A 23,435-nucleotide genomic window follows, 5' to 3' on the forward strand; every position below is an offset into this window, starting at 1 on the left:
GTTGAAGAGAAAGATTAACCTAACAATAGTGGTAAAATGTCACTAGAAATTTACACAAACTAAGGACTCTTAATTACAAATATAGCATAAAGATGGCCACAAGTTTACATGTAAAGAACATAACTGACAATAACACTGTAGAAGGTAATCTTAAACAGCTAGTTGAAGGTACAAGGGTATATAGAGGAATTGAGGTTTGGGTGTATTTACTAGTTAAGATGTTAAAATATCAGAGGTGCTCTAAAATTTGCTAACTAGCAAATATAGAAAGCTTTGCTGAGAAGTTAAATGGCATTCCATCCTTATATAAAGACGCCAAAAATTTAAGATAACTCTAGTGAAAACTGTAAAAGACGTGTGGTGAGAGCTTCTAAAGACAAGTTTAGAATGCTGAGATATGAGATAGTTAGCATTAGCAGAGGCATTTGATGCAAGAAAGCAAGCTTATGCAGCATCAGCCAAAAAAAAAAAAAAAAAAAAAAAGTAACATAAATAAATAAAAATAACCACTTCCACTTCACCCCTCTGTTCGTTCGAAATACCTGTCCAGCTGAGCCTTAAACTTATTTAGGCTATCAACTTCCACGACAAGGGATGGAAGTCTGTTCCACCCGCTGGCTAAAGGCAAATTTCCGCACGTCTTTCCTCAATTTGAATTTATGCCCTCTCAGGTGATTATTCTGAGCAAGAGGAAGAATCCCACCAGCATTGAGCATGCTCAAACCATTCAAGGCTTTATACACCTCTATCAGATCACCTCGCCGGTGCCTAGTCTCCAGACACTGTAATTTGCAAAACTTGAGCCTTTCTTCGTAAGAGCACCCCTTTGTTCCATTCACTAATCTTGTTGCCCTTCTCTGTACTCGTTCCAGCAGCTCTACATCCTTCTTGAAATGAGGCTCCAGGCCTGTATACAGTACTCTAGGTGTGGCCTGACCATTGCCTTATACAAGGGAATAATCACCTCCTTATCCCTGCTAGAAAAATTCCTATATATCATTGACAATACACCATGAGCTACTCTTGCAGCCCATCTGCACTGCTCAGAGAACTTCATATCTGCTTGCACAACCACCCCCAGGTTCCTTTCATTCTCTACCACTGTCAGTGTAGTACCACAGAGTTGATACGTTGCTCTGGGGTTGCTGTTTCCCATATGTAGTACTTTACATTTGTCAATGTTAAACTTCATTTGCCACCTCGAAGCCCATCTGCTCAACCTTTCCAAATCCTGTTGCAGCAGCGTAGTGTCCTTGACAACCCTGCCAACCTTCGTATCGTCTGCAAACTTGGACATTAAGCCTGATATACCATCATCAATATCATTTATAAATACAGAAAACAATAAAGGACCCAATACTGAACCCTGAGGGACTCCACTAATAACATTAGTCCACGATGAGCAGTGTCCATTGATTACCACTCTCTGTCTTCTCCCCCTCAACCACCCCTTTATCCATAGCAGCAATTTGCCTCCAATGCCACACTGCTCCAATTTGTGCAGCAGTCTTCCATGTGCAACAGTATCAAAAGCCTTTCTAAGATCTAAGTATATAATATCAAAGTTATTCCCTGCATCCAGTTCTTTTGTGACTGCATCATAGTATCCAATCAAATTGGTCAGGCAAGACATCCCTTAACAAAACCATGCTGTGTCCTAGCTATAACTGAAGTCTTGTCTAGATGATCCTGCAGTGCTTCTTTAACCAGTGCCTCCATTAATTTTCCGGGAACAGAAGTTAAACTCACAGGTCTATAATTACTTGTGTCAGCCTTTGATCCCCCTTTGTGAATTGGGGTCACATTTGCACATCTCCAGTCCATGGGTACCTCCCCTGAGTCCAAGGAAGCTCTCATAATTATGGCTAAGGGTTTGCTTACTTCCTTTGCTGCCTCCTTTAATATAACTGGATAGATCCCATCCACCCCAGCTGCCTTTCTTGTGTTTATCTTGAACAATTTCTCCTCCACTTTGCTCTCAGTTATTACAAGATTCTCTAGCTTACTGCTAGAGTTGAATACACCTCTGGCATTCCCCTCGCTGAATAACTCCTCATGTGTGAATGTCGATGCAAAATATTCATTTAGTTTGTTAGCTACCTGAGCAGGGTCATCAACAGTTGACCCATCGATCTCAAGTGGACCAATCTGATTCATCCCCTTCCTTCTAGAGTTTACATAAGTAAAGAACTCTTTGCTGTTTTTCTTCGCATCCCTTGCCAAGGATCTCTCGTAATCTGCCTTCGCCTGCCTAACCTCCTTTGTAACCTGGTTACAGATCAACTTGTATCTATCATAGGCATCTGTGTCACGTGTTAATTTGTATGTATCCCATGCATTTTTCTTCTCTGCCATATGCCTCATTAGTTCATCTGACATCCATTTAGGCCTAAACCTTGAACAATATTTCTTAGTTGGTATGTAAAGCCTAGTAGCTTCCAAGATAAGTTCTTTGAATGCTTCCCATTTTGAATTTGCTGTTGGCAATATCATCAGTTGATCCCACTGTATAGAATTTAAATACTGTCTCAGTCCATTGTAGTTGCCTTTACGAAAGCAATACCCCTTCCCTTTACCCCTAATGGTAGTTACCTCTTTGAGTAACTCCCACATCAGCACACTGTGATCACTGCCACCTAGTGGTTCATTTATCTGCAGATTCTTAATGCATGAAGAATCACTACTGATAATCAAATCAAGAGTATTACTCCCTCTAGTTGCCTCCCGAACATGCTGATGTAGAAAACAATCATCCAATAAATCCACAAAAGCCTTGCTACTGTGTGAGTGACCAGCCCCCAAATTCCAGTCAATATCTGGGAAATTAAAATCCCCCATTATAAGACTCTCTGATTTACTGGCCCACTCTATTTCTCCGAACAGTTTCTTATTATACTCATCAGAGTCATTAGGCCTATAGCACACTCCTACTCTCAATTTTGATCTCCCAATGCTTATGTCACACCAAACTGACTCGACACTGCACTGTCCAGCGATGTCGACTGGCTTCACTTCCTTGGATTTTATGTGTTTTTTAACTAATAGCATAACCCCTCCTCCCTTTCTGTAGACATTGTACTCCCCAAATTCCAGTTCTGCATTCCTTATATCTGTGTGACACCACGTCTCTGAAATCCCCACAATATCTGCCTTTGATGGTTTGAGCAATTCATCAAATTTATTTACTAAACTCCTAGCATTGGTGTACATGTAAGTATACATGCACCTGTTCTTTTTCTTAGCTACCCTAACACAACCCATGTGTTTACTTGTACCCCAATGATTCCCAGCAGTCTCTGAAATATCCTGCATCTTATTTTCCAGGCTGCGGCTCATTCCAATAGAAGCAGTGCAAGAATCACTTTCACCTCTGCCAGTGGCTACTGTTAATCTATTAGTCCTCGTATCCCCCCCCCCAATCTAGCAGTTTTCCGACCCACCTAACACTGCCTCGATAGCATCAGCAAACATTCTTGCACCATTTCTATTTAAGTGTATCCCATCCCTGTAGAAGCAGTCTCTCCTGTTAACAAGTACAGACCAGGCTGAAAAAAAGTCTACCCCTTGAGCCCTGCACACTCTTTCCAGGGCCGAATTGATTGACAGGGCTCTCATCATATACTCCCTCCTATCGTGTCTGGGCAGAATTGCAGACACTTTCAATTTCAACCCTAATTCATGGCTTTTTTTCATCAGTGACCTGTACTTGTCAAGTAATTCCGCCGGTCTCCTACTCTTAATATCATTAGTGCCAACGTGTACAACTATATCACCTTTTGTGCCCTTAAAAGATGATATCCGCAAGAAAGTAAAAGTAACGAGCATTTTCTGAAGGTTGGAGCAAGCATTAATTTTATCACTATATAAAAAGGGATTTTTTACCAAATTCGCTCTTGTGTATCTGGTAAAAATCTGTTGCAAATGTCTCTAAGCAGGTTAGACATTCTTTTTGCAAATTCAGAAAAGTCAATAGAATATAACAAAAAGTTGTTTAGAATTTGAAAATATGGCATCAAAGGGAATAAAAAGTTTGTAAAAATGTTGAGTCTGCATAGGAAAATTGTTTTGGGTTATACTTGAAATGAGGCAGGGCTGCACTTTTTTTATTAAATTAAAGTTATAAAAAGGAATGTTGGTAACTTATAAAGTTTAGTATGGGAGATGTAAATGCAAAAATTTAATGATTATTATATGCAGATAATTTTAAGGATCTTTGAAAATTATACATAGTTGTAGACCATTTAGTATGAAAATACATTACTCAAAATTTATGAAGGTTGGGAGAGATGAAGAAATGTAAATTAAATATTGAAATAAGCAATAGTTGTAGGGAAAATTGGAAACCAGTCAAATTCATTTAGAGCAAAAGAGAAATTAGGTTTTAAATAGCTATTTTAATCTACAGAGCTCTCAGCTCCATAGATTAGAGAATTTGATCAAAAATCAGATATATCAAAGTTTAAGAAAAATAATGAAACTACTACCATGGTGGGGGAGAGACCTGAGGGCTGGTTTAATATGGTTGTTAAAGATCACATGGGGACTGTTCAGTATAATCTGGTTGGGATGAAAAACAATTTATAGTTTGGCCTCTTGGCAAGCCTAGATCATATTACAAAAGGGAAAATAATTTAGTATAGGTGTCTAACAAGGATGGGAAAAGGGATATTATCTAAATTGATATTTGTAGCAAAAATGAATGGTAATAGGTAATAGTAATAGACCAAGAGGAACATGGGTTGTCAGGCAAGCATTAGAGCAGTAGTTTGCAAAAGTGTTCTCCAATAAAAAAATTTGTAATGGCATCTGCTTAGATTTATACCAGGAAGTGTAGACCAGTTACTATTATTGGTATTAATAATGATATTCAGGTTGATCGAAAGAATTAACTAAACTAATAGAAATTTGGCAGGAAAGAAGGAATTCCATTGTGATCAGGAGATTTATTCCTGATGTAACTTTTAATGTAGATTATAAGAACAACAAGTGGTTTAATTTGAGAATGGAGACTTGAAGGGCATGTTGTGCGAGCTAGGGATAGTCTGACCCATATTGTGTTTGTCAGGCTTTAGAGACTTGGGACCATGTTATTTGATTGTTCGGTTTATGATCAGATGAGAATTAATCTTGTAAATGTGGTGGTTGATTTATGCAGAGGTAATAAACATAAACTTATCTAGGTTTCAGTATTTTCAGACATTTCACGAGTTTGCCAGAAGAGCTTTTCTGGTAAACAGAAAAAATCAGAACATTAAGCTACCAGAAGAGGCAGCTTAATGTTCTGATTTTTGACAGTAAGTTTTTTTATCTATGCTGTCTCAGCCTTTTTTTTTTTTTTTTTCGCTGGATCAGCCTAGCAAAAAAAGTGGTTTTTTTATTTTATTATTTTTTTTGCTGGCATCATGAACTGATGATGCGGGATTTACTCCTGACTGCTTGCATATGTTTTTTTTTTTTTTGTTTGTTTGTATTCCTGGTGTGGGCAGGGAAGATGACAACTATCAGTATTGCAGTTTATCTGATGGGTGTGGAATTGGTGCATCGTGCACAGATAGGAATAGTTGACCCAGCTCTAGGGATGGGCACTGGGAGGCAATTGCCAATTTGGTGTTTGCTCGCTGGTGGCAGAGTGACTTTTTTTCGCTATTGGTGGATGTTCTGATTATATGGTGGAGATGGACTTTAAGTCTAGGTGCCACCTTACATACATCAATATACTATGACTACTATACTTAGATTTACATAGGTATATTATTGTAAACTACAAAATCTAACTAACAATAAAATTAAATAAAAAGTAAAGAATTGCCAAAGAAAGAAATCACATCTCCCACAATTCCTTATAATCAGTATATCATGTTAAATAAATGTCTAAGAGTATGAAAAAGGTTGTTTATGCATGGGTAATGCGAGATATAATCAAACGATGCATGCATCATTTCTACCTGGGTGGCAGAAATGATGGAAGTTCATTACCCATGCATAAACAACCTTTTTCATACTCTTAGACATTGAGTCAAGAAATATTTTTAGATTAAACCATGCAAACCATCAAGCATCTCTCATACTGTGGAGTTATACTTCATAACCCGGTTGTGACTATTGTAACAACAGAGTACCTGCCCACCCACCAATGAGTAAGCCAACAAGCTTCGAAACGGTGCCATCTGCGTGGAGGTATCTGCCGAGAATAAGTAACATTACTCTTGACCACTGGTGAAGTTACTTATTCAAAGTAGTGCAGTACCTCGGCAGCTCATTGTGGAGTTATTCACAATATGAGATATAATCAAATGATGGAATTGCATTACCCATGCCTAAATAACCTTTTTTAAATAAATGTGTTTTCCATGCTAATTTTTTTTTTTTTCATTCTTAAGGATTGATATGTATAGGTACTTTTTTTAAGAACCTATAGTATTGTGCATAGGTTGAAAAGATGAAAGAAGATGCTTGTTGATATTAGACTTTGATTCTCTGCAGATTGTAATTTTCAGGAAATATGTATGAAGCAAGGTTGTTCCAGAAAACAGAAGTCTGTTCTGTGGAATTGAACTTGGACAGTAAAAGGATGTTGACTGGTTGCAGTAAGTGTTCGGATTTCATTCGAAAGAGGACAGTTAGGTTAATTAATGTCTAATCTGTAACAGAATCTCTCCCTCTGTTGCATGCCTTTTAAGCTTTGAAAGAGAGTGGGAATTATAAAGCCAATTCAGAACAGTGTCCATGCAAGTAACTATAGAAAAGGCATGAGAAAGGCCTGCAAGAGGTTTTGGGGACACCGCTCCAGATGTAGGAACAATATTCCATGAAATTGCAAGTCTGGCCTACTGGTCAGATTTGTAATTTCAACAGAGTAAACAACTGTTTGGATGAAAAGTAATGCCGAGAGCAAAAAAGAAAACTGTTTTATAGATACAGAGGAAGCAATATTTGTAATCTGCTTTATGCCAAGAGGGATTAGAAGTCAGTGTATTGAAGATAATCATAGGAGCAGAAGGATTGAAATTAAGTTTTCTTTGTCCCACTGAAGAATTACCTGGAGATCCACATTTAAGGAATTGGTAGTGGATATTCGAGAAGTTAAACTGTTTGAGCAGGGCAGGATTTCTCAAACTGGAAGGTTGAAAGCAATGTGCTATCATCAGCAAAAAGAATTTCCGGTCAATGGAAGAATGCCATTAATATACAAGAGGAAAAGAGTGGGGGAAAGAACTGAACCTATGGGAAACAACAGCATTAGTAGAGAAGACAGAGAGAAAACTGGATACCCAATTACAAAGAACAGCTGGCAAACCATAGGATGGAAGCTTATTTAGAAGACCTTTATGTCAAGGGCAATGGCTTGAGTTTCACCAAACTTTTCCATAGATGGGTAATATAAGCCAGAATATCACCAGTTTCCGGAACGACACTGGCGATCGTTGATCAGATGAAAGATTTCTAGATAGTTTCAAGAGTTAGCAGTTAATTGATTTCTCTATTACTTTGGAAAGAGTAGAAGTAATTGGATGGAAGGGATATGTCACCCTTTTTAGGAACTGGCTGGATATGAGCAAATTTCAAGCAGAAGGAAAAACACCTTTGGAATAAGAAAGTGAGAAAAGGCGACTCATAACAGGAGTAGGTTCAGAAGCACAAGTGGAGAAATGCCATCAAGATCTGGAGCTTTCTTAGCATCAAGATTCACCAAAATCCTTTTGACGGAAAACCACAGGATTCATTGAATGGAGTGTACTGGGAATGGTTTGAGGTGATTTACCAAGATTATCAATACATGAGTTGGAAGAAAAATAGGATGCTAGCAAGTCAGCTTTATCTTTGGCTAATGTGGGAACAGAGATGGGCAAAAATTGCCTCCAATACCTTTGGAAAGAGACCAGAATGTTCGCCTACCATTTGGACAAGAAGCAAGTTTTCTACTCTTAGCCTGTTCGATATCTAGTTTGGACTGATTAATAAGTGCTTTACAAAGTATAAATAATAATTTTTATTATTACACAATGTTGCTTATAAAAACGTAGTACTGGAAATATTTGATCATAAAAAATCAGTACTATTATACAATTTCAAAGAATATAGGCTTAGGGGTTTGCGAGTCAAAAAAGGTTGGGAACCATTAGAGGAAAGAAAGCCAAAGATTAAACAGGAAAAAACCAAGAAGGGTGATGATTTAAAACTGATTTTACAGCCACTGAGTATAGCAAATTTGAATGATGACAGTGTTGAGGACTTTTAGCATTAGTAGAGGCATATGGAGCATCAACCAAAAAAAAAACTTCCCATCCATTCATTCCAAATGTTTGTCTAGTTTTGCTTTGAATTTATAACTATAAACAGGCTAATCCAGAAGAATGAATGACTTGATCATACAGAGATTCACTTCAAAATTTATTTTTGCAAGACAAATTCTATCAATTAATGTTCATTAAGATTACTTTTATGGACAAGTTCCCAGCAAATTTGAGTTTTGAAAAAAAAAAAAAAACATTTATGTATATGTTTTCGCACTCAGTTTATCATTATTTAGTACATAATCTGCAATAAAAATTGTTTTTAGATTGGTTGCATGTTTTATAAGATGAAAACATATACTACTGCTTAAAGTAAACTACAGCCAAACATTTTTCTATTTGAAGAAGTAAAAGTTCTAGTATCAGTCATCTGAGGGTTAGCAAGTTATTGGGTGCTGATTAATTACATTCTCAGCAGTTGTAATTTAATGGATCAGAAATAAAATTTGGGATTAGTTTATTCTAAAACTTGGTCTTGGCAGTACAGTTAAATATATGATAATTATCACAAAAAAGTCTAGTCAAGTAGTTTTGGAGCATTAAAAAGAACAGCTAGGAAAAATTTATTTTATAACTACTGAAATGGAATAATTCTGGTTTCTTACTTTTTAAGATATTTTATATATGTTTGAAATGAAAGGGTTTCCCCAAACTCTCACAGTGTACTTCTAGTACATTATATACTGAGCACTTAATTATGTTAAGTTTAAATAATTTTTATGGAGCTAGTCATGCTCTATTTTTCAGCAAGTATTTCATTAAATTACGTATTTTTAAATATACTTGCCATAATTTTTCAGATTTTGATGCTGACCAGATCTTAACTTATGAAGAAGTGGCACTCTATTATCCTCGATCTAATCAGAAAAGACCAGTTGTCTTAATAGGCCCTCCTAACATTGGAAGGCATGAAATTAGGCAAAAATTAATGGAGAATACAGATAGATTTGCAGCTGCAGTTCCTCGTAAGTACTGTTATGACTTTCTATTTATTTGTTAGGTTAGGCATAATAGTAGAATGTCTAAAACTTGTATATACAGATTTTTAGGAAAATTAACCCATCAGAGGGTTCATTTTCCTAATGTTGAAGTAAGGTATGCTAGATCAGTTTTTTTTTTAAATTTAAACAAAATGTATATGAGTGGCTTTAATAGATTTGTATCATTAATTGTTTTGTTATCAAAGAAGGTTGGCTGCAATAAAAATAAGCCCATTCTTATGTATCATTTTCCAATGTCGAAAAGGTGCAGTATAACCTCAGTTGTTTTTGCGCCAATAAAATTAAATCATCATCCAGTGTTGAAAAACAATTTAAAATTAGCAGCATCTTTCCCATTCAGTCACCAATGCTGCAGTGCGCAGTTTATTCAATTTTAGTTTCTTTCCAGCGGACAGTAAAGATAATGTCCAAATTTTGAGGTTTTATTTAAAAAAAAAATTAAATGGATTATTTATAGCTGTGCAATTTATAATAGATTGAACAATTTTAAGGTTATAAAATAGGATAACTTATCTCAAGGAACATCTGCTGGAAACTTTCACACCTGTCAGAGAGTTAAAAGAAAAAAGTTCAAATATGTAATTTAAATTGAGGTGGAGAGAAGATTAATATCAGTATACTTTCTAGACTAAGGGAATCTATTTGGTAATAAAAAAAACAATTTTATTTTTTTTGTGACTGTTCATAATTATTGTGATCAGGCTTATTTTTATTTTATAGCTTAAATTTAACTTTATTTTGAAATGACAAGAACTAAACTATAACCAAGTTTTGTGATATTCTGGTCAGTTTACTTGGCACAAGACTGAAAACATTTTTCACCATAGTCTATATTGAGATGGGGCAATTGAGAAGCCATGCAAACAAGATTAAACTGCTTTATTTCTGGAGCAGCATACAAATAACATATATATGCTATCTTACTAACAATATAATAACATATATTATAATCATATTAATGTTAAATAACCACCTTTTTCATGAGTCATACAGTTTCCCCATACCACTCCAACATTTCTTTAAAATAATAAGTTTCTTTTAATGGCACAGCAACTTATTGCTAATATCTGTAGAATTGTTTGTTCATTCACATGTGGTGAAGGGGGACTCTGCTCCTCCAGTAATGAATGGGAATGAAACCTAGAAATGAGTGACAGGTGGTGATGTATCATGCCAGCTGAGTTGCCATAAAGAACATCTTAAGAGGGACTACAATGTTTAAATGCTTCCTGTTGAAAAAGTTGCAAAATACTGATCAGCTATGAATACATGCTGCACCTAGAAAAATTGTCATGTTTCTATAATAAACAAAGCAATGGCCCTAACCTGGACACACAATACCACCACCAACTGTTATTCTTAACATTTCTCTGATGTCTGAAATTTTTATATCTGCTCCTCTCTTCCAGAAAAATAAATAATAGCAGCAGATCTTAAACTACAGTGTTATAAGATACATGTTTTGCTATTCATGAATCAAATTATGAAGTGGCAACTGGCTTCACACTGTTCTTGGTAACAGAAAAAACAGTTATAAATAGTAAGACATGTTTAATCATCAATAGTAATAGAATCACTATATAACATGAAGCACTTAAGAGCAGCAAAATAGTAACGCATATATGTTTGATTGTTTCATCTCTGCTATTTTGTACTGTAACATAATAATTCAACAGGGTTTTTATCCTTAGATGTTATTGCTGTGGTTATAGTGTAACAATTAAATTTTAACAAAATATACAAGTGTTGTATAATTAAAATTGATTGTTTAGAAAATTATAATGAAGCAAAAAGGAATCTGAAGGATTGATTGAGAAACCCTACAAGTGTAATGTAGATTTCTGCTTGGCAGCAAGAGCACTGTATAAACTTCTGTTCAGAGATTGTCACTGGATATTATTATTATCAGCCATATGGTACAAGGAAGCCCAAGGGTTATGCTGCACCAGACAAAAAAAAAAATTCCCGAGTTACCCCGAGAGAGAGAAGTAGAATGATGGTGCGCAACAATGTTGGGACACTTATTCGCCCTGTTTGAAATCCCTCATTGCAGTGCAATAAAATCCAATGGAAACCTTAAGTGTGGGGGGGGGGAGGTGAAGAAATGAAATAATACAGATAGTGAGGATAGCATGAGATCACATAGTTGACCTGATATATTCCATATAGTGCTTGTCATTTTTAACTTAAATCAGGTTGAAAGCCACTGCTTGCTTAGAACAGTTTTAAATACAGTTGGTCAGAGTGAAATAGAATCAATATGTATTGTGTGCCAACTTCAGAGGATTCTTTTAAGCAGGTGCAGAGTCATTCTATCTGACAGAATAGTAGTAGCATAGAAGGAATGTGATGCAGGAAAGCAAGCTTATGTAGCATCAGCCAAAAAAAAAAAAAAAACCCACCATTTCACACATTCATTTCCTCCTTGAATTTATTTAAGCTATCAATTTCCACAACAACAGATGGAAGTTTCTTCCAGCAATTAACTACTTGCTGGTTAAAGGCGAACTTCCACACATCTATTCTACAACTGTCTTTCCTCGATTTGAATTTATGCCCCCTTGGGTGCAGAATCTGAGCATGAGGAAGAATCCTATCAGTATTGAACTTGTTCAAACCATTCAAGGTCTTATACACCTCAATTAGATCACTTTGCAGAACTTAAATTAAAGCTTTCTTGGTAAGAGGACCCCTTTGTTGCCCTTCTCTGTACTCTCTCAAGCAACTCCTCATCCTTAAAATGAGGCCTAGCAAAATTCCCATATACAGTATTCAAGGCATGGCCTGACCATTACCTCATACAAAGGGATAATCACTTCCTTTTCCCTACTAGCAAAATTCTTGTATATCATCAACAATACCCCATGGCCTGCACAGTTACTTCCAGGTCTTTTTCATTTTATACCACACAGTTTGTATGTTTCTCTAGGGTTACTTCTACCCATATGCAGTACTTTGCATTTGTCAATATTAAACTTCAGTTGCCACCTCTCAGCCCATCTGCCAAACTTCAACATTAAGCCTAATATACCTTCATTGATACAAAACAACGGGGGATCCGACGAAGAGCAGGCAGTGTCCATTGATTACCACTCTTAATACCATATTGCTTCAATTTGTATAGTAGTCTTTTATATGCAACAGTGTCAAAAGCTTTCCTGAAATTCAAGTATATGATATCAAATTTGTCAGACTAGACTCTCTCTTAACAAACCCATGCTGTCTGAATTATTACTGCAGATGTCTAGATGATCCTTCAGTGACTCCATTATTTTCCCTGGAACAGAAGTTAAATTAATTACATGTCATCCTTGTATCCCCCTTTGTGAATTGGGAATACATTTGCGTACCTCCATTCTGTGGGGACTTCCACAATTATGGCTAAGGGTTTACTTACTTCCTTTAATATAACTGGATAAATCCTGAGTGCCTTATGTTTAACTTCAATTATTTCTCCTCCATGTTGCGCTCAGTTATTGCAAAATCATTAAGCATCCTGTTACAATTTGATAAATTTCTGACATTCTCCTCGTGTATGAATCTAGATGCAAAATACACATTCAGATTGCTGACAATCTGAGCAAGATCATCAACAGTCGAACCATTGATATCAAATGGACAAATCTGATTCATCCCCCTTCCTTCTAGAGTTTATGTAACTAAAGAAGGTGTTGCTGTTTCTCGTAGCATCCCTTGCCAAAGATTTCTCATAATCTGCCTTTGTGACTTGATTACGGACTAGCTTATATCTACCATAGGCTTCTGTGTCTCCTGATAATTTATATGCATCCCATGCATTTTTCTTCTGTGCCACGAGTCTCATTAGTTTATCTGACATCCATTTAAGCCTAGTAGCTTCCACAATTACTTCCTTGAATTCTTCCCATTTAGAATTTGCTGTTGGCATCATCATTAGTTGGTTCCACTTAGTCACCTCTACGAAAGCAAAAACCTTTTCCCCCCCTGATGGTAGTTACACTTCAAGTAAATCCCATATCAGTACACTGTGATCACTACCACATAGTGGTTTCTTAATGTACCAATAATCATTGCTGATAACCAGATCAAGAGTATTACTCTCTTTGGTTGTCTTTCTAACATGTTTCTGTAGAAAAAAAAATCATCCAGTAAATCCACAAGTCTTGCTGGCAAGTAGTCAACCCACAAGTTCCAGTTAAAATCCCCCATTATAAGACAATTTGATTTACGGGAACACTCTATTGCTCTGTACAGTTGTTCATTGTACTCATCAGAGTCATTAGAAATATAACACACTCCTACTCTCATTTTTGTTTTCCCAGTGCTTATGTCAACTGGATGCACTTCCTTATATTTTGTGTTTCTTAACTAACAACATTACCCCTGCTCCCTTTCTATTCTGCCTATGCACATTGTACTCCCCAAATTCACTACTTATATCTGTGCCACACAATATATTGATGTCGTGACCAGCACTTCAAATTTATTTGGTGTACATGCACCTATTCTTATTTTTAGTTACACAGCCCATCTATTTATTTGTTCCATGATGACTCCCAGCATCCCCCATTCTAACAGCAGTGCAAGAATCACTTTCGCCTGTGCCTCTAGTTAATCTATTCTTCTGCTAATCCCCAAAAGCTAGCAGTTTTCCAACCCACCTAACACTGCCTTGATAGCATCAGCAAACATTCTTGCACCCCTTCTATTTAAGTGTATCCCATCCCTGTAGAAGCAGTCTCTCCTATTCCAACTATCCTTTTTACACAATATATTTCCTATCTCCTGACAGACCAGTGCATTTTGCCTCTGTGTAGCCTGATGCACAAGAGGGAGCTCTGAGTTGGGCAGCTTGAGAGCTTGATGGGTCCCCCACTTTAATACCTTTGAGGACATCTACCCGACTCTTCAAACTCTCGTAGGCACCCATCAGAATGCTGAGTTGGTGCCTAATTTCTTGACACTCTCTGCACCTAGCGCGCACACACACACAAGGATATCCTCATTTGCTAGATCATGTCCTGTTCCAGAGAGATCTCCAAATATTTCATAAGCCACACATTTTTTGAGGTTGTAATGTATTGGAGAACTGCACTCCTGCTACTTTGTGCCCATTGCTTTGCTGCTCTAGTCTGGGGCATGATAATTATAATTAATCAATACTATACTACTAATAGATTTCTAAATGTAGTGATATGTACTCCACTATCTAGTTTTACAATAGCTTATCATTTATCACAATTAAAAATTTGAATTCTCTACTATAACAATGGTTTTACGTATATCAAGTAGTAACCTATAAAGCTACTTATAAAGTAAGATATAAAATGGCAAAAAACTTATTTATTATTATTATTTTTTTTTTTTTTGTAGCTCAAATTTCACTGCATCCCCTTGTAAAGGTACTTAGTACCCTCTCATACAATATGTTCCTGTATGGAACATATTGTATGAGAGGGAACAAAGGTTACAAGCCACTGTTTTTACAAAAGTGTGAAAAACTAATATTTAAATGTTACATTGGCTATGGTAAAGAAAGCCAACATGAACTTCAGGAAACTCATCTGGAGAAACTGGTTTGCTGCTACTGCAGTCTCGGTAAACAGACAGTGCATGTTGGCAGCAGAAGTCGATAACTATGTATTGATTAGTTTTTTTTATCATTATTGAAAGCAGATTATTGGAGTTTGAGTGTTTTCTGAAATTTACTTACAGATATATCCTCAAGACTGCCCGTCTTAGCGTGTTATCCCCCCTCCACTGTTTTTAAAAAAAAAAAAAAACCAGCTTCTACTGCCAATAACACACACACACACACAGTCTGTTTACTGAGAATGCAGGGAGAAACTGCAGTAGTGGCAAATCAGTTTGAGGTAGTTCTCGTGTTGGCTTTCTTAACCTTCAGTGTTGCATTTTTTTGCTGGTATAATGTCAAAATTTATTGCCCAGAGTGGCTATATCATCCGAAGTGACCAGATTGGAAATATGTCACATGAGAAACTTCAAGTTATTCATTTATTGTTATTTTTTTTAAACAGATTATCTTTGAGTTAAAAATTTTCTGCCAGATTAAGGTTTGATAACAAAATATCAGAATAGCATTACCAAATGTGCCTATAGACCAAGAATATATCATCACTTCATGCTATATTCTTAGTTGTACAAAATAATAGGAGACTGGCCCCAGGCAATCTATAAAGTGCTTTCTGTTTAAAAGATATCTAGTTCTCCAAGCAGTACAATAGAGCCCAGAAAGGAGAGTTTCCTTTTATTTATTAAAAACTAACCTTTTCCAGTCACTGGTTGGTATCGCTTCTACCTCCCACGCATTCCTGGTAATACACACTAGGTAAACTCAGTCAATGGGAAGACTTGCCATCTTACAGAGATGTCTAGAGAATGCAGTAGGATTATCAAAAATAGCCAAAAGGCTCCAGTCAGGTGATCTACTGGTTGAGATAACTCAAACATTCAGAATACTTACTAAAGTGGAATCCCAGTTCAAATTTCTCCATATGCCCCCACTAAACTCCTCTGAGGGAGTTTAGTGGATGGGACCTGTTAAAGGGTTCAGAGGAGGAAATGGTCCAAGAGCTCAGAAAGTGATGCAAGCAAGACGATAACACGATTCCAATAGACAATTTGCCAGGCTGATACTACTTGTGCAAACTGTGAATTAAAAAATCGTGCACAAACTAATTTACTGCAAGGGCAAAGCATCATACATTTCCCAAAAAATGTAAAATGGGCAGATCTGTGCATTTGTGCCATCTAATAGACAAAAAAAAAAAAAAAAACTGCCAATCACTTTACATGATCAAAGAAACAACAAAGCCTGGATGCTATTCAGTTGATACTAATGAAGCAGTTAATGCATAAAAAGATAGTCAGTGATATAAAATACGCTTTAATCAGGACATCTAACAGTGCTTCAGGCTCATATGGAATATATAACATGTTAAAACATTTAAATGAAATGGCCTTAAATTTGCTGCTGTTTTTTTCATAATTGGATCCTATTGGAAAGTTCATTCCTTTGTCATAGCTTTTTCTAAAGCAGGAAAAGATTTACAGAACTATCAATCACCAGTTGCACACAGTTTCTGGAAACTGAATGAAAATTGGTATGGATTTAAGTGAAATAGATCTACACTGAATATGATGATCAAAGCAGAGTTAAACATCTGTAATGCATTTATCAGTGAAGGAACACTTAAAGCTTTGGACTAAGGAGCTATTATCTTGCCTCTCACAACCTTCCAAGTGCAATGCAAAAATGCTGTCAAAGGCATATCACAAGGATGATCAATACTTTGTTTTCTATTTGAATAAATAAGACGTTAAGAAAGTAAACCATCCAACTTCTTTAAATTTGGGAAAAAACAGACAGGAAACATTGGAAGATGAATCTTCCAGTGGATGTCCTATAATATGAAATGATAGGAGAATGACTGTTTTTGAGATTGCTCACGAAGTTGGACTGCGTCACAACTGTGGTTACAAAGTTTGTTCGTTGGTTGTTTGTTTGTCTAAAATCCTGAGACCAGAGTGGAAGCATCCAACTAGCCCAATCAGTTATGCTGATAATTTTTTTAAAAGATGAGGGCATAATACTACACTGAAGATGACCTCAAAAAGTGGAAGGATCATGCAGTAGTCTCCCCCAACCATTCACCATTTGATTTCTGGCTGTTCCCTAAACCGAAAATGGGGCATCAGGGTTGTTGTTTATCTACAGTGGATGACATAAAAAAAGTGCTATTTCAAAGCTTGCAAAGACCAATAGAGCAAGTGTCTGTGCATAAGGTACTTCAATTAGGTAAGTAAGCCTAACTGTTCACTCTGTATTAGCAACATCCCTTGTGTGGCAAGGAAGCATGAGTCAAGATCTTTTGGAATAATTATGGGCAAGATGTGCAGGTACCAACATGGTTAAGTGCTTCCATTGTATGATGTCATGAGTCTACTGCGACTAGCTCAACAGCAGTTGAAAGAACCAGCCAAAGGTCGTGTCTCACAACATAGGAAATATCAACATCCACATGGCACCTAGATGTACTTTCTGGTGTTATAATTTGGGGACTATTTTCATGGGAAGACCTATTTTTCTGTTGTAACTGACTAAATACATCCAGACAACTCCAGCATCTATCGACAGAAAATTAATAAAAATCCAACTGAGTATATTATGACATATTGGAAAAGATTTCAACTTTTTGATGTGAAAACATCTTTGGCGGCACCTACTAAATTTTTTGGACCAATTGGATGCTAAGTCAGTCACTAACATTGATTAGGTAGAGTAAGTAGCAGATGTGAGCATAAAATGTTAAAATCATAACTTTGTTTTCACATAAAATAAAACATATTTCATGCGTACAGTTACACACATGGCTTTTTCTTTTAGTCTTGTAAAAATTTCATTATTACATCAATGAAAACACGAATGAGTAAATTTTCCATGTACAGAAATTTCTTAAAAATTTTGAAAGTAGAAGCATAAGTTGCCAAATTCTCATTTATCTGTATACAAATTGATACACTGAAATGTTTTTCTTCCATTATTTCATTGTGGTGTAAATTGGATTTCTTTCCCCTGATACATGCTATACTAAACAAGTGCTTATTTTTCTAGACACGAGTCGGCCAAGGAAAGACGGTGAACTTGATGGTGTAGACTACCATTTCATTACTCGTGCCCAGTTTGAAACCGATATTGTAGCATGCAAGTTTGTGGAGCACGGTGAATATGAAAAGAACTACTATGGTACAAGTTTAGATGCCATACGATCAGTTGTTAATGCTGGAAAAATATGTGTTCTTAATCTGCATCCACAGGTAAAGATTATATAGTTGTTTTTTTTTTTTTTTTAGTTAAGAGTAGTTTTGTCTATGTGAAGCCATTATTTCAAAATATAACTGTCAACATTAGTAACCAATGACAGCATGTTAAAGTAAAATGGTGTTTAGGTTCAAACTCACTTTCCTTTTACAAGTAATTTTAGCTGTTGAAGAGAATATTTCATTTGCAACTAGCATATTAACTGTGATAATGCAGCAACTCTTTCTTTGGTTTGAAAGCTGAAAAATATTAATTTTATTTGCAAACTTAAATTAAACCTATCAGATATTCTTCTCTTTACTGTATACATTAACTCCTATTATAGCAATAATGGGACTAGAACTGTAAACAGGACCAACTTTTTAAGCAATTTTTAGTTAAATCTGCACACCTGATTCTTTTTTATCATAGTTGAAGATAGCCTCTGAATGGAAAGAGTGTCCTTTTTGCACTGGAAACAATTACCAGAATTTTGTCCACTTTTCCAAAATCAAGAAGGATTAAGGCATTTTAAATGGGAGCACCATAAGCAGTAATTTCTGGAAAACCAGCATCAAAAACCTATGGGTTGTCCATTAATATCAATAACTGATGTGACTGTTAGCATCTTTGAAGGCAAATAATACCCATTACAGAAGAGTCTTCAAATGTCAGGGTTAAACATATTGAAACATAAATTCAAGCAGATGGGGCAAAGAGCTTTTTGTCAACTATAATACAAAAAAGTAGCCTTGTGCAAGGCAGGAGTAACAAAAGAGGACATTAGACTCAATATTGTTGCTGCCATAGCTATAGGGAGGGCTTCTAAACATGAGAAATGGATTATAGTTGAAATTCTGCTCATGGCAGTAATTCTCAGCTGTCAAAATCAGCACAACGAATAACCCCTTCATGTTCATTAATACGATCTTCGACCTTCGTTTAGTTTGGGCAAGTATTTCTATATATGTTTTGAGTTGAAGTGGCAGAAAATGAAAAACTTAATTGTACAGGCTGCTATGGCAAAGAAAACAGCCAGATTAGTCAAGGACTTAAATGGATTGAGTGAACTTGCTAATGGCATCCTTACTCTTTCTGGGACATAAATGTTCAAATATTTTCTTTCTTACTGGGTAATTTATTCCAGTAATAAACTTCCATCTGGTGCTATGTAAAGGGTCTTTGTTTTTTTTGGCTAATGCTGCATAAGCTTGCTAATAATATTAAACATCTCTAGAGAGATGGGATATCAAAAGATATCCCAGCAAAAGCTCATGAATAGTTGAAAAGTAAGCAAGTTCTAAACCATTAAAATCTTAACTCCTCCATCATATAGTATTTAGATAGTGGCAAAAGCTCTAATTTGAAAATTCAGTAGAGTGAGGACAGTCTTCATACCCAGACATGTTCAGTGTAGCAAGATTTGTCACTGAATTGAATTTAAAAAAAAAAAAAATCTGAGAATTCCTGCTTATGATTAGCATTCCATGATAAATAATAGGAACAACATCTTTTCTAATGAAAGAAGAGACAGTAATCAAGATAGTGAGATATAGCTTGGAATTAAATCAAAATCATCTTTCTCTTAGTGTTGATGAAGGCCTCTCTGGCAGCTTTCCAGTTCCTTCTGTTTTGTGCAATGGCCATCCATTTACTGTCCACAAACACTTGTGTTTCTCTTCTTATCCAACAGTCTGATTCTTACTTCCATAAGCCATGGTGGGGAGTATAAATTAGGATATTGCTGATCAGTATATAAATTTACCTTTTCAATTTCTGCAGCATACTTGTTCATGGTTTAGGTACTTCCCTTTCTGCGACCAGTCCAGTCTTCTGAAAGTTTCAAGAGCAGCAGTAAACAACTTTAGAGATAGTGTCTCAATTTTAAATTTGCTACTGTCTTTGTGTAGTCTAATAAAGGGGGTTAGCATTCTCATATATTTTATTCAAAATCATAATGTATGGTATATCTATGCCAGGCATGTTGATTCTAATCTGTTACTAATGACCCTTGTGAACAACAAGCTAATTGGTTTATGATTGCATTGCATTATTCCTTTCCTAATTTTAACAACTCTACAGTAACTTCACCTGGTGCTTTTTGTTTCTTCAATGTATGTTTGAAGTTTTCTGAGCAGTGCAGATGGGCTGCAAGAGTAGCTCATGGTGTATTGTCAATGATATATAGGAATTTTTCTAGCAGGGATAAGGAGGTGATTATTCCCTTGTATAAGGCCACACCTAGAGTACTGTATACAGGTCTGGAGGCCTCATTTCAAGAAGGATGTAGGGATGCTGGAACGAGTACAGAGAAGGGCAACAAAGGGATGCGCTTACGAAGAAAGGCTTAAGTTTTGCAAATTACAGTGTCTGGAGACTAGGCACCGGCGAGGTGTATAAAGCCTTGAATGGTTTGAGCATGCTCAATGCTGATGGGATTCTTCCTCTTGCTCAGAATAATTACCTGAGAGGGCATAAATTCAAATTGAGAAAAGACAGATGTAGGATAGACATGAGGAAATTTGCCTTTAGCCAGTGGGTGGTTGGTGGAATAGACTTCCATCCCTTGTCGTGGAAGTTTAAGGCTCAGCTGGACAGGTATTTCGAACGAACAGAGGGGTGAAGTGGTTATTTTTTAGCTGATGCTGCATAAGCTTGCTTTCTTGCCTCAAATGCTTCTACTAATGCTAATCTCATCAGAAAGGTTATTGGGTATGTCATTTGGGACTTAGAAGGGAACAGGTATTCTATGTGCTACCAGACACTCATTCATTCAATATCTTTCTATTTTAGAAGACTTAGGAGAAGTTTGGTTGGCCTGCCTCCCACTCATGCCCTTATTATGGTAGGCCTAAATATTGGAGTAAGAAGGGTATTGAAAGATTTAACTAATGCATGCTACTGAAGTAAAAAAAAAGGTTAGGTTATCAACCTGACAAGTGTTGGATAAGCTATGTGAACTCTTCAATAAAATAATTTGCTTGCTTGAAAATCTGAACATAGGCCATATCATATAAAACCAGAAGGATGATACTATTCTTTGGTTCAGTGACCATGTAAAGATGCAGCAGTGTGAGAACCTACCAGAAGAGGCTGGTAAGTGCACAAGGAAGCTTGTAGTTTAACAATTTCTTATAGCAGTGCTGAGTCTAGATACTGGCTTACTGTACTGATAACTAATCCTATATCTCTAAAATAAAGGTGGCAGCTATGTGGTGCAAGGAAACCTGAGGCTTTTGCTGCACCAGCCAAAAAAAAAATTCCTGAGTTAGAAGGGAATCACCAAGAAAGAAGAACGATGTGATATCCAGCTCCAGACCCTGGAGTTAAATAGAACACTACTGTTTGCCTCACTGAATACCTAGGCCCCTGTCTTTTTTTATTATTGAGGTATCACTTATGGTCTTCCACCATGGATTTTGGGCGGTTCAGGCACACTTATATGGAGTGTGTGTGTGTCTCTCTCTCATAAGTGGTATGGGAGTGTGCCTGCCCCACACACAATGCCAAGTTCCATTTACCTTTTCATTATTGTTAGTATGAAAAGATCTCTTTCTGCTGGAGTCCAGGACTAGCGCTCAAAAAAAAACTTTGTCCACTGCATCATATGATCTAATAAACATTTCAGCTACATGTGGTACAATAGCAATTATGCAGTTTTGTATAAAGCAAAAAGTTACAATATTTTTGCATTATCATCAGTAAGAATACAAATAACAAATTGATAGCAACTCTTATCATTTCACCTTTTTTTTTAATGAACAGAAACCTGGAGTTACTAAGGATTTTAGTTATGAATTTTCTGTAACTAGGCAGAGACTTTTTGTAGGGATCAAATCTGATGGTAAGCATATCATTTGAGAATAAAGAACTGTAGCCACAAACACCTCTACAGAAATCGGTCCCACTCACTTTAATTCTTTTCAGAACAAGAATATATGATAGCTGTCACATATACAACACGCAGTTGTATATGTGGAATGTGATTATTTAGGAGTAATACACAGAGTAGCACTTGGTAACATAAATTAATGCTTTCCTTTTTTTTTTTTTTTCTCTCCCATTCTAGTCGCTGAAAATATTGAAGAATTCTGATCTCAAGCCATATGTTGTGTTTGTAGCACCTCCATCTCTAGAAAAGCTGCGCCAGAACCGGATAAGAATGGAGTTGCCTGTGAAGGATGAAGAACTGAAAGATATTATAGAAAGAGCTCGTGAAATGGAAGAAAATTATGGACATTATTTTGACTTAATCATCATCAACTCTGATATTGATAAAGCATACAGTGAGTTATTACATGAAATTAGCTCCATAGAAAGAGAGCCACAGTGGGTACCTGCTCTGTGGTTGAGGAATGATGTGAACTGACCAATTTATAAACTTACATTGTGTCTAGGGGAAGGCACTAATTGGTGCTATGTGATTCTGAGATGCCTTTTTGTATTAATTTTTCATAACCAGAACTGGCTACAATGCTCTATAGGTTGTACCACTGGTGTACAAGAACAAACTTTGTATAGTGCTTTGAGACTTGAAATATAACCAAATTTGTAAAAAGATGTATATATGTACCTAAAAAAAATTAAATAGGGCAGCATTGAAGTTGATCTATTGTGAGAATTGAGCCTTTATTCTCTTTAAAAGAAGTTATGCATAGTTGTAATCAGAAACTCTTGTATAGATGATTTAAAAGCGAAGTTATTGAGCTACTGTTATGTACAAAGAACACTGGGTGAGAGTCTGACCATATGTCAGGTGTACCTGTATATGATTGAGAATACTTGTGCAATAATATTTCAAAAGAATGTTTGATTATAAGATGCAACTTTATTAATTCCTGTTGTATGTAGGATAACTTGTAAATAGCATTTTCAAAAGTGTATCCATAAGCTCACTGCTTATGTAACTAAGAACAAAATTTTATGCACCTTGTTTTTTGCAGCCATTATAATAAATGTAACTTTATTGAAAGAATTAAAATTAGTGGGATATAAGATTTGGCTTGGGGTTGCTGTTTCTCAGATGGACATGAAAGTAAACCTTTTTGTTAAATATCAGTTATATGTTGGAGCTAAAATGGATATATTTTTCAGAATGACTACATATAAAGGCCAAATTTGTAATATTGACTTTGTAGAGTTATATGAAAAATAAAACAAATTTTTATATTTCAGATCCAAATGCTTCATAACAGATAATTCTGTGTTGGGGCAAAGGGGACAGTAATCCCTGAAAACTAATATTAAACTTCAAATAGTCACAGCACAACAAGATTGTTGAGGTAAAGTCAAATAACGGGATGTGTACTGTCTAAGTTTAATTGAAAACATTAGTCACAC

General features: G+C 36.1%; 1 protein-coding gene across 4 annotated transcripts in view; it reads left to right on the forward strand.

Annotated features, from left to right (window-relative positions):
• The window catches only part of LOC150081922 (protein PALS1-like), a 262,311-nt gene extending 239,148 nt beyond the window's left edge, over nucleotides 1–23,163 (forward strand). For all 4 annotated transcript variants that reach the window (XM_090378985.1, XM_090378986.1, XM_090378987.1 and 1 more), the window contains 3 exons: nucleotides 9,095–9,259; nucleotides 17,910–18,112; nucleotides 22,165–23,163. In XM_090378985.1, coding sequence (XP_090235111.1) covers nucleotides 9,095–9,259; nucleotides 17,910–18,112; nucleotides 22,165–22,464 — 668 coding nt within the window. In that variant the 3' untranslated portion in view covers nucleotides 22,465–23,163. The remainder of the gene's footprint in view (nucleotides 1–9,094; nucleotides 9,260–17,909; nucleotides 18,113–22,164) is intronic.
• The last annotated feature ends 272 nt before the right edge of the window (nucleotides 23,164–23,435 follow it).

The sequence above is a fragment of the Mastigoproctus giganteus genome, chromosome 8, assembly GCF_048544385.1.
Source record: "Mastigoproctus giganteus isolate SK-2022 chromosome 8, ASM4854438v1, whole genome shotgun sequence".
Lineage (NCBI taxonomy): Eukaryota > Metazoa > Arthropoda > Arachnida > Uropygi > Thelyphonidae > Mastigoproctus > Mastigoproctus giganteus.